General features: G+C 42.2%; 1 protein-coding gene across 1 annotated transcript in view; it reads right to left on the bottom strand.

Moving 5' to 3' along the window:
* Positions 1 to 594: 594 nt before the first annotated feature.
* The window catches only part of BABAM2 (BRISC and BRCA1 A complex member 2), a 132,229-nt gene continuing 116,358 nt past the window's right edge, over positions 595 to 16,465 (bottom strand). Inside the window, exon 12 of the mRNA XM_035111504.2 lies at positions 595 to 4,563. Within this exon, the coding sequence (XP_034967395.1) occupies positions 4,500 to 4,563 (64 nt within the window). The 3' untranslated portion in view covers positions 595 to 4,499. The remainder of the gene's footprint in view (positions 4,564 to 16,465) is intronic.

The raw sequence follows: 16,465 nt of genomic DNA, 5'->3' as shown, positions 1-16,465 counted from the left end.
GTGGGCGTGTTATACACGGAAAAGTATGGTACTTGGGTGTAGTTGGGGGATGGGATGAGGAACACAGCAAAGAAAGGGCTTTCTCTTGTCCTGCTGTTTCCCCCCAGGGGCAAACAGCAATTCGGGTTTTCTCTAGTTAGACGTCTGCTCCGATTTAGCACTGAAGAGCAGGTTTCCTCTGGGAAAGGAGCAGGGTAAGGGTGAAACCACTCAGACCTGTGCCTAGAAAGCATGAATCAAGCGGAAGACTGCTTGGGCTCGTGCTTTCTAGGTGCAGGTCAATTGGAAGTATGGACGAGCTCAGAGGGATCAGCTGCCACCAGCCCATTTTATAAACTGCTCCATCCTAGGCAGGCTTAGATTTAGGGGGAGATGGGACCTGGGGTGCCAACTTTGGAGGTGCTCGTCACATACCATCCACTCATAGATGAAACAATGTGTGCAGTTTGTTTTCACTGGCAAAGCTGGAAACAACAATATGCACACTGAGTTTTCTCTTTCATTATTGTCCTCACCTGGGGGTGGGGGTGGGGAATTGACAACGTTGGTATCCTTTCAACAAACAAGGTGAATGAGAGGAATTGCAATCGGATCCCTGCATGGAAATATACGATTTTAATGACAAGAGATAAATCAAGCATGTAGATCATTCTCAAACTTGTGAAATCGGGTTACAAATCCAGCAAGAAGGTATTCAAAAATTGAACCAAGAGAGGGAGGGGGCATGGCATAGAAACTTCCTGCCAATCTTTTGGTCTCTGCAGCAGATCCAATCCTGTACAGTGCTCTGCCACCACCACACCACATATGTTTGGGCTCATAATGTACATTTAGCAATATGTATCTCCTATATTTGCATCCTTCTGACTGCTCAGAATAGCCGAGTCACCTCAATTTCTAGTTTCACAAGCCTTTGAAGGAGGTTAGGCTTAGAGATAGTGACTTCTGAAGGGGACCGCAATAGCTTCATGGCTCAAGGGTGATTTGAAACCAGTCCAATTTATTTTCCTGCAAGTCTTTTTCTTTTTTATGCATCCATGTAAATATAAAGTATAAGAGGAATATTGGCACACATGTCAAAGCATCTTATAGCTCTTCCGGTTAATAACAATAAAAGCATTTCCCCCCCATGACCTATTACTAGTGATAAACTTGATCAGCAGAGGCTGTGTATGATCAAGTTCCCACATGCTAACAATAGGCTTCTGGTTTTTATAGCCATAAGCCAAAACTTCCCTTTCACCAGGCTTTGGGAAAGAGGAGGGCAGCCTAGTCAGAAAAAGTAAAGACATGTGTGCATCAATAGTGGAGCCCACAGTACTAATTTAATGAAAAGAAATTACATGGCAGAAGTGAACCGACAAGATTTCCCTTTCACACACACTGTTGTCAGGTTCATCGGAAAACAGAAGCGAAGGTAATAAGTGAGTAGCTGCATCTGGAATAGAAGTACTTTAGGGGTGTTTTTTTTTATTAAAAAAACCCCACCGTAAACCAGCTATGAAAAAGTGATGATGCAATAGTTTGGGAGAAGGTTGTCTATCTTCGCAGTAATAAACGAGTGGCTGAATGGTGTCACTAAAAGGAGAAAAGAATAAATGTAGAAGCATGCTTGCTGGCACCTGCAGTTTACAAGTGAGACAGTTTATTTTGCAAAGAAGCAGATGGAGGTGATTAGCTTCTCACACTTATTATTCATCCGATTCTATGCATGCATAGAACTGAGAACCTGCCAATTTGTGGTTTCTTAAATGCTCATTAATGCTTGGCCGTGCCAACTCCCTGGAAAAGACCCTGATGTTGGGAAAGATTGAGGGCACAAGGAGAAGGGGATGGCAGAGGACGAGATGGTTGGACAGTGTTCTCGAAGCTACGAACATGAGTTTGACCAAAATGCGGGAAGCAGTGGAAGACAGGAGTGCCTGGCATGCTCTGGTCCATGGGGTCACGAAGTCGGACTAAACAACAACAATAATGCCAACTTGTTTTTAGACACTGATCCATCACTGATGGAACTGAACCAGAAGGAAGATGTAACCTTGCTCACTTTGGTAAGTTCTAAGCATAGGCCACGATGGGACTAAAGTTGCACTGGAGCAAATCACAAAACACATTTCCTACATGGAACTAGTCCACTGCACTTGCTATGGGAAGCAAGGGTCTCTTTGTGATCTTATATGGTACCCTGGAAAGCTTCTGGGAAGAAATGGACTTTTGAGTTCTAGATGACAATTTTTTATGTTCAGCATTGTCTTTTTCTAACTTTTTTTTTAAAAAAACCCACCCCTATATATTTGAATATTTGACCATGTAATTGACCGTTATTGGCCAACACTGACCAATCCTACCTAGAAGCAACTTCAATAGAATGTTGACTACATGCAGGATTCGTGTACGATGTAGGAAAATTGGCCTTGTGTGCACATGCCTCAAAAGATTTGAGCCCAACTTGCTGGTGTGGAGGTAGAAGGCCCTGTAAGCCACCTAGCCTGGGCGAGAAGACCTCTGCCCTCTGAGCTGTATTTAAACAAGGCTGCTCTGGACCGTGGAAGTCCTTCAGATACTTGGGACTACAATTCCCATCAGTCCCAGGTAACACAACCAGCTGTTAGGGGTGATGGGAATGGTAAGCCAGAACACTTGGAGGGCACCAGGATGGGGAAAGCAGACCTAGTCTGGTAAGAAGACCTTGCCCGCTCCAAATTGTATTTTAGCCAGCCCCTTGGAATGCATAGTTATGTGGGTTAGCATTTATTTTACCTGTCTGTTAATTTTGTTCTGAATTTGTCCCACATTAAGTCTAGATTGCTTCATTGTAATCATTTATCCTATGATTTTGGAATTGTTGACGTTGTCTTGTTTGAATTTGCTGGTGCTTTTTTTTTTTAATGTTCCGTTCCGCATTTTAATTTTTTTTATTTCAATCTGCTTTGGGCACGGTTTACAATGGAAAAATGGCATATTTTTGTTTTCGTCAGCTAACAATATCTTCTGTTAGACAGCACTAATGCACAATTGGGAGCCTTAAAGTACAAATCCTGGTAGAGCAATGGCAAGGGGAAGCAGGCTCTATCTCTACTAATGGGCAGTAGGGACAAAGCCTGGTGGATCAAGCAGCAAGATTCCCTTGTGCACACAATGCCTGCAGAAAGAGGCCTGCTGACCTGGGACAAAGTAATTGGGTTGTAATAATAAAGAGTACTGTCCACTAACATTCTAAGAATGATGTTTTATGGGTTCTATCCCACTAAGCAGCCATTCAAAGTATGACTTAGATACAACCCTATAATGTTAGTTACATTTCAAGGTATAGTGTCATACTAGGCAACTTGAGGTGTTCTGGATACAACAGCAGAAATTATTCAGTTTTGTTCTGTGAATCACAATGGAACTAAAGTATGTTTTCCACATACTATTTACGAACGTTTGATTCCCTGTTGGAAAGCACCCTGAGCTATTTACAAAATATGGGAAGTTAGTCCACGGCTAGTCAGACAAGCGGCCTCCCGGAATGCATCACAGGAAAGGAACAACAAATGGCTCAGACACTGAATGTACAATTCCTGTATAAGAAAGAATGATGCATCCAACTATGTTTTCTCATAAAGTCATCTAGATGTGAACTAAACCATACATTTTAGGTTGAAAGACTATGCATTATAAATTATTAAAGGTACTAATGACACTGTTGACGTTAAAGCCTGTTTCAACAGTGGCATTTGCGTTTCTCATCAGAGCTGTGCCGTGAAATGTGAATTCATCATAACTTACACATTTAATTTTTAGACACTACTGGTATTCAAATGGTAGACATTTGTTGGTAATAGTGACAAGATAGCTCATCTCAGATTTGGTACTGATAACAAGAGTACAAAGCAGAATTCTACAACATGGGGGACTTCCAGTTAGAAGCACTAAGAGTTATATGCCATCATACTCCCTTCTGTAGCAATTAAAATGTTTCTCTTTGTTTTGTTCTTTCAGACTTAATTGGAGATAAATCTCGAATACAAATAATTACAAAGGCATAATATGGCAGTGCTTCATCTAACAACAAGACTTATTGCTCAGCTATTTTCTGTTTACTTCTAATATGTCAAAAAGTTGAAATTCATCACAGAAAAGTTCACAGGAAAGCCTGAAACACTGGCATAGGAAAAAAAAAACATAAATAAGGCATCACTGGGGGGGGCACATATCTATGCAAATTCTTTTTAATTTCGGTCACACAGATAAAATAAGAAATGTGATTGCATGTAGGAAAAATGAGCAAAATATAGCAAAAAAATGTTTAGTCAGCCAAGGTCCTCATTATATATATGTAGAGAAGAGTAAATTCAATCTGTGGTGATCACAACAGCACCCCAGAGGCAAAACACACCAAGAGACTGAAGTCCAAACTACTTGCGGGAAGCCATCTTGCAATTTGTTGACAGGCAATGACATAAGACTCTGTTTGGCATCCTTGCAGGATGAGGTTGTCTCCCCCTTTTATGATCTTAGAGTTTTCCATTGGCAAATGCTGCCTCCTGGAACTGAGGGACAAATGTTCTGAAATGAGCCCTAGTGGAGGAAAGAAAAGGGTTGAAGTTAGTAAAGAACAAAATTATTATTATTATTAAGAACTTTTCTCAGTTAAAAATCTCCTTGTGTAACACCGGTGCCTGCCTCAGATCAAGTCTAGCAGCACGATCTCTCAGCTCCAAATAATGTATAAGGGATCTCCTTGCTACATCAGAGGGCTCTACTCCTGTTCATTAAAAAAAGAAAAAGAAACAGCATATGTCTCTCAGGTCTTGAACCATGACCAGTTTGCACACTTCAATCTTACTCTCACTGAGTTTCCCTATTATTTATACCCCAGCCACTCTTTATTGTGATTCTTTATTGGTGTTTTGTCACGGAATCTGTTACCATTCCCAATGAAATAGATTTTGCAGGCAGCTAAGTATCACTGACAATGGCTCTCTCTCCTGTCTCCCTCAGCCCAGATATAAGAACTCGAATTCTTTTAAACTAAGCAGAGCAGTATTTTGCAGCAATCAGCATGAAAAATGTGCTCCCCTCCAAAGAACCTCAAGAAATGGACATGCCTGCCATTGTCTGTCATACCATTTGCTTCAGTGTAAGGTGGTAGAGCATCTTTGATTGTCACGTTTCTGGGTTAATTGGATTCATCCATGATAATAGGGCACAGATACTTAGTAGAGCAGCCAATGGAGATAATAAATACCGTGTTTCCCCTTTTTTAAGACACCGTCTTATAACTTTTTTTCCTCAAAAAAAGACAGGTGGTGTCTTATTTTTTTATTACCACATAAGTACCGGTATGGTAAAGCAATCTACAGTACATTTATCCAGGGCTGTCTTAAGGCTGCTGCCGGCGGGGCTGGAGCTGTTGCTTGGAGGCGCAGTGTCCAGCCTCGCCTCTTCCTTGGTGCCCTCCAGAACTGCGCCTATCACTATATCTTATTGCCAAGTCTTGCGGGGGGCGGCGCGGAAGTGACACCACCCGCTTGGCCACCTCCTGCGATGCCAGAATGTTCCCAATCAGAGGGGAGGCAAAGCGTGGTGTCCAAAAGTCCCCCCCCCCAAGAGCTGGGTCTCTGAAGGTTTGTAAGTCCTACACACCAGATCCTCCTCCAGGAGAAAGGGAGAGAGAGAGAGATTATTCAGAGCCCACCAGAGCCACTCCTCCTCCAGATTTGCAGTGGGTCTGTTGGCAAAACGAGACGGGGAGGGGATGTCAGTTTTTTAAAAAGCCAGAAGGTGAAGCCATTCTGAACCACCCTATGGCCGTAGAACATCTGTAAGCAGCATTGCCCAGGAAGATACCATTACCTTCCCCATTGGGCAAATGTACACCCAACTGGAGCCACTTTATGCTTCCAAAAGCATGAGAGAAAGAGAGAGAGAGAGAGAGAGAGAGAGAGAGAGAGAGAGAGAGAGAGAGAGAGAGAGAGATGTGCACACGGGGGGGGGGGGGAGAGATACGCGCGCGCAAACACAGAGAGACAGACGTGCACACGGGGGGGGGGGGAGAGACGCGCGCGCAAACACACACACACACAGAGAGACGCGCACGCACACAGAGAGAGACAGAGAGAGACGCAAGGGGAGAGAGAGACGTGCGTGCGCACAGAGACAGAGAGACAGAGAGAGACGCAAGGGGAGAGAGACGTGCGCGCGCACAGAGACGGACGTGCACACACACACACACACACACACAGAGTGCGGCGCTGCTTTGCGCTTTGTCGGAAGCGGTGGTGGCTGCAGCGTTGACAAAGCACGAAGCAGCACCGCACTTAGGGGAAGATGCCCAGGGAGGGGTCTGCGGGGCCGAGGCAATGTGTGAAAGGGACAGATGGCGAGGAGGAAGCAGGGAGTGAACCGATTGGGGCTTTAACACGCCCGCACGCGCAAAAGGGAGGCTCGGAATGTGGAGATCGTTTCTCTTAAAGTGCCGCAAGTAACGAGCCCCTCTCTCTTTCCTCCTGCCGCTCGTGCCCTTGGTGCTCCGTGCGGCGCTGCTTCGCGCTTTGTTAGCGCTGCAGTCGCCGCCGCTTCCGGGCGCCGACCTGACCCGGCAGGCTTCCTCCTCCTGCCGCAGCCGGCATTGCAGGAGCTGGGTCCTGCTGGCTTGTGCCCTCGGTGCTCCGTGCAGCTGCTGCACGCTTTATCGGCTGCTGCGCAGCCGCTTCCAGGCACTGACCCGACCGGGCAGGCTTCCACCTCCTGTAGCGGCCGCCGTGCTGGGTCCCACTAGCTGGCTGGGGCACTTGGTGGTCTTGCTCCGCGTGGCACTGAAGTATGGCTTATTTTCAGGGTATGCCTTATATGTCTCAAATGCTTAAAAACCCTGCCCTGGCTTACTTTTTGACTATGTATTAAAAAAGGGGAAACACGGTACTGCAGCTGGTCATAAACTAAAACCTGCTTTCAGGTAAGTAGCAGAGCAGGGCTGCCAGAGGCAGTCAGAGTTGATCTTACGGGGATCAGTTAATTCAGGTTTTTGAGAAAAAACATGGCATTTTAAAGTAACTTAAAATCAGAATATTTTTTGTATGTTCTGGAACTGATGAGTGCATTAACTGAACATTTTTAAAAGGTTTAGGTTAAGAATCCTCTATTGTTCCAATAATGGACAGAGAATGTCACGTTTACTCCCAAGTTTAATAAATTCAAATAGTTTCATGATAATCTGCATCTTGTTATTGAATAAGAAGAGCAAATGTCCTCCACTACTGCTCACTTGCTAGGCTAAAATTTAAATTTGAGCAGACAGTAGCCTCCCTTTCTTTTTGTGTAGAAGAGTTATTCTACAGATTAATATTTCTATTTCCTATCATGCCCTTCTGGGTAAATTTCTGGAGAGAAGGTAGCTGTAAATTATATCCTTTGCTTTATTACAATGATTATTATGAATAAAGTTGCCAAAATCCCAGGCATTTCTTAATACAAATTCTATGCCAAGCATCCCTAAAGCAAGTAAAGGGGGGGGGGAGGGAATAGCTCTGAATGTCACAATCTGGATAGAGGCATTGGCAGCTTCTGAACTCCAATTATTCCTCTGAATGGTGGAGGTTGAAGAACCTGAGTAACCATAGAATAACAAAACTGTAATACGTCAAAAACAAAGCAGCCCACTTCCCAGCAATTCAAAACTTCCCTTGACCTAAAACAGACTCAAGAAACACTATTGACGTTATCACAAAGACACCTGACTGTATCATAGAAATGCAAATGGGATCTAGCTGTACAAACAAGCTAGCTCCTTTTGAACATTCTGCAGAAGGGGAATCCAGAAGGATGCCGTGCAAATTTCCTCATTGTCCGACGGTGTAAACAATTTGCCACCAGTTCCCTGAATGTTCACATATGTGTTGCTTGACACAAAATGAACCCAATGCTTAGACGACCCCGTTGTCCACTAGGCTTAATCAGAGCTAAGCACAATGTGTTTCTTCTTCCTTTCCTTGTTTACACAAAGCTCTGATTTTTTGTAACTTGCAGAAACTAGCTCACCAATCTTCTAATAGAGGTCCTAACCAAAACAGAATAAAATGATACCTCTGTTTACAATGTCTTGCATGCAATATACCCCGCCTTTTTTTGCAACAGCATAATATTGGCCACTTCTTGTGTTCATAATTTTCTGTAAGAGTCAGGAAGATTCAAGGTAGTGTTTTATAGAGTCATTGTATCCCCCACCCGTTCTTGGACCTGTGGGAACCATTAACAGAGACAAAGCCTTGGGCAAATTATGCCGTTGCTCACAACATTGGCTTGGTATGTAAAACAAAATATGCCACACTGCACTCTACTATCATCTTGAGGGATGGAACACAGTAAAAATCAATGTACCCCCCCCCAATTCCCTGCCTCAAACTGGCTGTTGGAACCCAATGGTACTGTCTAGGAGCAAAAGGGTAGACTGCAGAATAAAAAAAAATAAATGCAACAGGAATATCAATAAGAAACGAGGGAGTGATGCACATGTTATATCCTCCATCACCATTGCTGAAAACATAGACTCAGATTTGTCATGGTTGCCTTAAAACAGGAATACTCTGATCTGCTTTATCAGAGATACTACATTTGCAGTTAAATGTACCTGAGACGAAATAAAAGAAATGATTAAGAGAATGACAACAGCGGAGAGTGGAACTGTCAAAATGATACGCAAACTCTGTATCTTTCCTACCATGTCTCATTATATTGGTATGTCATATGGAATTGTTTGAAGATACTTTTGCTTTCAAGGAGAAGATTTTAAATAAATAAATAAATAAAATCATAGTTTAAAAACCAAACTGGATATCTGTGGAAAGGGGCACAAACCACTCTATTGGTTAAAGGTCTACAAAGTCATCTCTCTGTGTGCAGTGACCTCCACAAGAAGTGCTGAAAGCTCTTGACTGCTGTCAGTGCAGTTACCACAGGCTGGATATCAACCGAAATAGAAAAGGTGTGATCCTACAAACCCTTATGGTTGCAAAGAAACTATCCTTCCAGCCATGAGGTATAAAACACCCAGCTCCCACTGTTCAGTGGTCTGAAGAGCTCCTGCCCTTTCTACATTTGAATGTATATCTTCTAATTGTCAATCTAATTTGGATATTTATTTGGACATATGGACTCTGTGTGTGTCTGGTGTGTGTGTGTGTGTGTGTGTGTGTGTGTGAGAGAGAGAGAGAGAGAGAGAGAGAAATGATGTGCTAATGTGAGCTGAGGATGTTTAATGTTATATTTGCCAAATAAAAATAAAAGAGGAAATAAGGTGTACGCAGGAAGTAGGGCCAGGAGGAAAGAAGTGTGTGTGTGCGCGCACAAACAAGTTCAGGAAGAAGCATGCAAAGTGTAAGTGCTAATTGCACACGTGCCAGTCCAGAAGCCAAAATGTGTATGTGAAAGATTTAGTCAACTTACAACTGGGGTGCAATTTCATAAGAGTTTTAAAAATCATGCTGCAGAATATGCAAACAAGATACAGATCACCATTAAAAACAACAACAACAACAGGATTAACTGCATAATGTTATAAATGTAAAGAGAAGTTGTGTTGAGAGTTTCTTTATGGAAAAGGAGTGGGGGGGGAGCACAATTATAAACTAATTTACAGCAACTTGAGGGCAAGGGAAGGAGATGGCAGTTCACCTCCATACCATCTGGCATGCATGAAATGTGGGTAGCTGATACCAGAGTCTTACTGCTACTACGAAAGAGAGAGAGATTGAAGAAGCTATTGCCCTGCAACAGATGGAAATAGCATTCAAATGGATAAACAGTTTCACCATAATTTACAAAAGACTGCGGTGAAAGAAACAAAAAAAACCAAGTTAATCTTGAGAGGCAGCAAAACAAAAAAACGTTTCTGTACATGTGAAACGTGGAACAGAACAATTTCTATTCACATGAAGCACAGTTCTCTTTTTAGTTGTTCTAGTTTTATCTGTAAGCAGCCTTGAGTCCCTATCAGGGGGAAAGGCGGGGTATAGATAAATATAAAACAACAACAACAACAGAGACAGACGGATGCCAACAACAACAACAAAGAATGACGTGATGAAACTTAAAGAAAATGTTACACTTGCCCTATTATTAAATTAGCTTTGCAGGTGCTGCTTATATTCGCTCCTAATGTCTATCATATGCCACTGGCACTCTGGATCTTCCACTCTCACCTCCTGAACTCTGTAATAATTTGTCAAGGTACATTTCCTCCCACATGTTTTGAGCAGCTTTGCTAGGCTTGTATGCGGTGTTGATTTAAGTCACGTTATGTGTCTTCCCAGGTACCATAGCATGGGGGTGGCTGCAGATTATCTAGCATTTAGTTTTCTGTTGTGCTTGGCAGTACTAGAGTGGATAAAAGTGTCTTTGTCCTTCAAACTGGTGATAGTGTGCAGTCGGTTGTACACAAGATATGTAAATTTGTTCAGTTTGCACCAACTAGTGCAACATTTGTGCTTGGGAGTCCCCCCCCCCCAAGTTAGGGTCAACAGAGGGTATAATACTGTATGTTTCACATCCCCTTCCTTCACAAAAGAGGCACCAGCTGCTTTGGATAGTTAGAGGGAGGTATTTAAGGAACTCTTCCTATGAAACAACCCATTGTGAGGATGTTGGACCATAACCGCAGTGGAGCTCAAGGCGGGGAAAGAAAGGCACTGCATTTCAACCTATGCAGCTTACAGTGGTACCTTGGTTTACAACCATAATCCGTTCCGTAGGTCCGTTTGTAAACCAAAACAGGTTGTAACCCAAGGCGCGCTTTTGCCAATGGGACCTCCAAAAAAAATTGTTCATAATCCCCCCCGAAAAAGAAAAAGAGAAAAGAAAAAGGGTTGTAATCCAAAAATAGGTTGCAAACAGGGACATGCACTTCCGGGTTTGACGTGTTTGTAATCCAAAACGTATGCAAACCAAGGTACCACTGTATTTTTGTAATTTCGTTGTTCCCGCAAGGGGACAATGACAATAAAGATATCTTATCTTATTTAATATATTTATTTCGAATCCTCCCAAGACAGCTGACAAATGATACCTTGTTGTCACCATTTTATTAGTGTAACAATTCATTAGGATCCTTCTCACATGCTTCAGCTGCTGTTTATCCTAGTTTATAGTCAATCCTAGTTCTCATCACAGTCTAAATCCATGCAGCAAAGTTTTGTGAATTTGCAGTTAGAGGTGATGGGTGGGGGGGACTGATAGAAATGAGGTATGTCACACTCCTGTGTGTTCAACAAAATCTGTTGCAAAGGAAGAGGAAATAAAAGAAAGAAGAAATATGAATTGGGTTGGTTTTTTAAAAAAATGACCCTGTGTGGAGGAAAATACTGACTAGGTTAGCCAAATTGTGAGTCAGGGCCCTAGAGTTGTGCTATCTCCTCTTCATAATGTTCTAAGGACTGATTTTGATCCAGCAAGCAGGGGGTTCAAAGTCTCAATAAATACACTATAAGGACATATCAATACAAGGCAAATAATTAATTTATTTCACCATCCATACTCTAGAAGCTATCAAGGAAAACTTCACATTTCCCTTGTTTAAGAAGCACATTGATGCCATGCCATTTGACAGTGAGAGCCTCAAAGCCTTCTTTCCATGATGTAACTATTCATGTTGACGTACTTCTATCTGTTAATACTCTGGCTATAGTTGCCCCAGTGCCTTAAATGTCAAGAAGTGTCTTCAAGAAGAAAAAGCAAACACCAGTTGATGGTCCAAAGATGGTTGAAAGTATGAAGTGTAAAGTCAGCACCTAGAGTAGACAATTCATCGCCAGTACAGAATGGTTTGACTTAACCCCAATTTTCAATAGCAAGTGACAGGCCTTTAAGAGAAAGAAAATAAATTGCAGAGTAGTCATCAACATTATGTAATGTGCCATTTCCTTCTACAAGACCACTGAATGCTCTACAGTTATTCTTACTTGGGGGCAGTGTCAACTAATCTCACTCGTGCTTCTCTTTATTGGTGGCTTTCAAGAGATGTGCCAGTTATTTCTGGTGTGCTTACCCCTGCTAATTAGTGTTTTAGTATCAATCACTCTAAAAAAAACACACAAGCTAAAATCACAAATATTTTAGCTGCTGGGAGGGGGATAGTAAGCTATATGGATATACATCAATGAAAATGAAGGATCACAGTGGAGATTAGGGTTCGAAATTAGCAGGGCGCCAGGAGCATTTTGTGCCTAAAGATTCTCCATTTGCAAGCACCTCCAAAAGTCTGGGTGCCATTTTTTGCACCTGGCTGAAATTCAGGGATTATAGAAATGTATGGGCTTTGAAGCCTCAAAGTATATGTTAAGGATAGACAATATATCAAGGAGTTTAACAATAAAGAGTAAAGTGTTTTGAAAACTGAAGCATTGACCAATATTTTTTATTGCCAACACCAAATTAAAAATGCACTAACAATTTATGCTAAAAATGTGATATTAACAATGTATGCTAAAAATGTGATATGAACAATGTAATACTTATGTGAACTGCATATTAATTCATGCTTATCAAAATAATAAATAACAAGTATTGCTGATCTCCCCCACCCCCCAGTGGTGACTAGACATTCTGTTTTGGCGCCCACACCCCAGATCCCATAATAAACCATTTGGCTCTTAGCTTTTCTATCTGAGTTTCTAACACTGGTAGAGATTAGGAACACTGTGGCCAGTAGGCAGAGAAACAGGCAATTGGAAAGAGCCCAAAGGGCAGTTATGAGGAGTCCAGAGGCAGGAGGCATTGGATTACAAATTTGGGATGTATGGGAAGCATAGGCAAAGGGTTGCAGAGATGATAGACATATCAGGCTGGAAGATTCACATGTCTGAATAGAACCATGAATTCGAGGGCAATTCTGCATTTTTTAAAAAAAGGTTTCAGGAGAATTGGCATGGTTTCCAAAATGCATTTTAAGGTATTTATTGACCTGTTTCTTCTCTTCATCTGCACGTAGCCCAGAGTAACACTAAACTTATACAGGCCAAACTAAGAATCATAATATTAATTACAACTTCTCTTCTTACGTTTGTCTCGGCACTGCAATAAAAGGCCAAGTGATAAACGGAAAAAGGTGGAAGAAAATGCCTTTCAGAAATATTAACATGAGAACCTCATAGTAATGTGGCTTTTATCAAGCATTTCTGTTTATCTTATTAGGAGTCACTTCATCTCAACAGTGCCCAAGCATCGTGATTTATGCAAGCAGGCCAAGAGTAGACTTTCAGTATCAAAGGCTTTGCAATCCAGATCAAATCCCTTCTAATCAAAATAATTCAGACCAGGGAAAATCTGGAGAGCGTTCCACTCTCTTCCATAGACGAGATGAAAGCTAGAGCTAAACTCAAGAAAGACCAGGACAAAGATCATATGACTTTGTGTCTTTGACCTATTCATCTCAGACTGTAATTATGATGTTGCCAATTCATAATAATGTCATGTTACATAAAGGATGTCAACAGTGTGGCCACAAAGTGCATCCAAGTTCTTGTAAATCCCTCTGACTATACACTTTTTGAAGCTCAGACTGGTAATTCTAAAGGCTTTATAGTTCCCTGTTCTTGCAGCAACTTGTCCTGAAACAAAGAAAACTTGTTTTGAAAATGCTTGCCACCCACAGCAGTCTGTTCTTGGGCATTTGACGAGGAGAGGGCCAACCCTTCCCTGACCACAGATAGTCTGGCTGGCTCTTTTTGTGCAACTCCCAGTAATTAACCTTTAAAAGCACAAAAGACAGATAATAGGATGCTCTCAGAGACAGGGTTACTACCTTTCCAGATGCACTGACCCAGAGACATGCACTAGGGGTGGGGATGGTTATAAAAAACACAAGTGATTTCAAGATATTTAGTTTTATTACTACTTATATAACTGAAGTGATCAAGGCAAAAAGGTGAAATTTAAGAACGCATAGAAACTGATCCCAAAGAGGTATTTTAGCCATAGCAGTGGACAGACATCTCTGCATGACTGTTGTGGAAAGTGAAACAGAGTCACTGCATCCCGTGCCATGGGAAAACGCTTCAAAACTTTTTGGCTCCTTGTGGTTTTGGTGCAATGCCTCGTTGGAGACTGCTTTGGAATAACACACAAGGAGCTATGGGCTTTTTGGAGGAGTGGCAGAGTATTGATGTATAAAATAAAAACCACGCGCACCTTCATGTCTGAAGTTCAAACACAACACAGCATCTTTTGCCACTAGTCACTTAACTCAAAAAGTGATAGGGCGAACGTCTTTCCTAATCAACTGATTACTGCAGTGTGGCAGGAAAGAAAACTGCCTATGAAATGCTCCCCTCAAATGGTATGTTTCTAGATCACTCGGGAACAGTAACATACCCCTGCCTCCATTTCCTCCTTTCCTCTGTTTCCGTGTGTCAATTTTATATTGTAAGCCCACTGAAGTAGGGATCTGCCCTGTAAACATCATGGGGCATAGATGCCAATAAGAGGATAAATATGATGGATGATTTTTGTTCTCTGAATAAAAAAATTCAGAGAATTATTGACCTGCGCCGCAGCTCAAATGGATTATTTCAAAGCTCATGTGCAAGGTCTATGCTGGGCTTCTGCACAGCCCCACAGAGGACATACAGACTGACAGATGGACACACCCTCTTTTATTCACACATACAAGCAAGCAACACATTGAGACAGATCCTCTCACACATGTAAAGGCCCCCATCCAGAGATACTTGCTCACATGGGGGACCCTGATCCTGATCATAGACAGGCTGCTATTTCACTGCTGTACAATTTTTGAGACTGTTGTCGCCTTCTGGGACCAACCTCCATGCACTGCTCCTGTCAGACTGGTGAGCTTATCTGGTTTCTGGCAAGCTGATTCTGCCATATATGCTGGCAGTCAAGCACTGAAACTGCTGGGGGGCGGATCAGAGGCGACTGCCAGAGTTCAAAATTGCTACTTGCTGCTAGGAGCATGAGAGGGTACAGCAGGCAGGAGCTTAAGTTCTGTGAATCAGACCTTGAGCTCCTACACAGCAATGCATGAAGTCTCAATGGTGTAGCTTGTGGGATTCTTCAATTTCTGCAACAAATGGACTCAGGGGAGCCAGCTTGAGAGGAAGTAACCCACTCTACCACTGGACAATCAGACTGCATGGCTCTGGGATCCTTGGTCTCCCTCACCTCCATATCTGCCACCTCCATAGGCAGCCGCGGCATGTGCACACAGATCCTCCACTATGTGTTTATTCTAAAGTTCAGCAGCAATTTGTTGGATGTCCAATTAGCAGTACACACCTTTCTAATGCATGGTCTCTGGAAGTTGCCCAACTTTGCCAATGGCTAATGGGAGAACCTGATCATGTGTCCCCAGGTCACAGCTGGTGTGACAGTCACTCTAACTAAAAGTGGGACAAAAGAATACAATGAAATGTTTATGGACTTGTCTCATTTTAACTTATGTATGCCTAGCAGTTTTAAAGTTCTGTTTATTCAGACAAACAACGCGAATTTAAAACTGCAAATAGTTATTGTTTCAAGTGTGGTTCGGTATGTAGGTCACATTTCATAACAGGATTAGATGGAACTGTAATGTATCATTATACTCAGAAGTATCCTTATGATCTAGAAAAGAAAGTCCTACGTTAAGCATTTGCTCAATAAACAAAGTTTATGAACATCCCAAGGTCACGTAAAACATTTCAATTATGCTTAATGAAAGACGCAGGCCTTATTAAAAATAAACTTCCATTCAAATTAAGCTCTGTTTACATTCAAATGAACATTCTAAAATCTTTTTCTATTTCTAATTACTGTCATCTACAATACTTTTGTTCCAAAAACGTAAAGGAAAATTCCATGTATTTTGTTTCCTACAAAGTAGTTGTGTTTGACTGTCCTCATGGGACATAAAAGTTTACATTAAGAGATGAAAAGTTTAGTGTGTTCCAAGAGAGCATCTTGTTGTGTTGGTCCATCAAACACACTATTTTAAAATCAGACTAAATGTGTTTGTTTTTCTAAATCATTATACATGTGCCTTCCAGAATGGGCAATTATTTGTCATAAATCTAGACAGTAAGGTATTATTGACAAAGCCGCTTCTGGCGAACCAGAGCAGCACACAGAAACGCTGTTTACCTTCCCGCTGTAGTGGTACCTATTTATCTACTTGCACTTTGACGTGCTTTCGAACTGCTAGGTTGGCAGGAGCTGGGACCGAGCAACGGGAGCTCACCCCGTCGCAGGGATTCGAACCGCTGACCTTCTGATCGGCAAGCTCTAGGCTTTGTGGTTTAACCCACAGCGCCACCTGCGTCCCCAAGACAGTATCAGTTTCCAAATTCAAATGCAGAGATCAACTCATCATTTCCATTTGGTTGTGTGACGAGCTCCTATGGAATTCCAAAAAGGAACTTTCCCAATCATTTTTGGTTGGTAAACTGGTTAAAAGGGGACTAAGTATTACCATATTGGCCTGAATATAAGC

This window comes from Zootoca vivipara, chromosome 3 (assembly GCF_963506605.1).
Source record: "Zootoca vivipara chromosome 3, rZooViv1.1, whole genome shotgun sequence".
NCBI lineage: Eukaryota > Metazoa > Chordata > Lepidosauria > Squamata > Lacertidae > Zootoca > Zootoca vivipara.
Note: the sequence above shows the minus strand (reverse complement) of the source record. Positions and strands in the feature narration are given on the sequence as shown.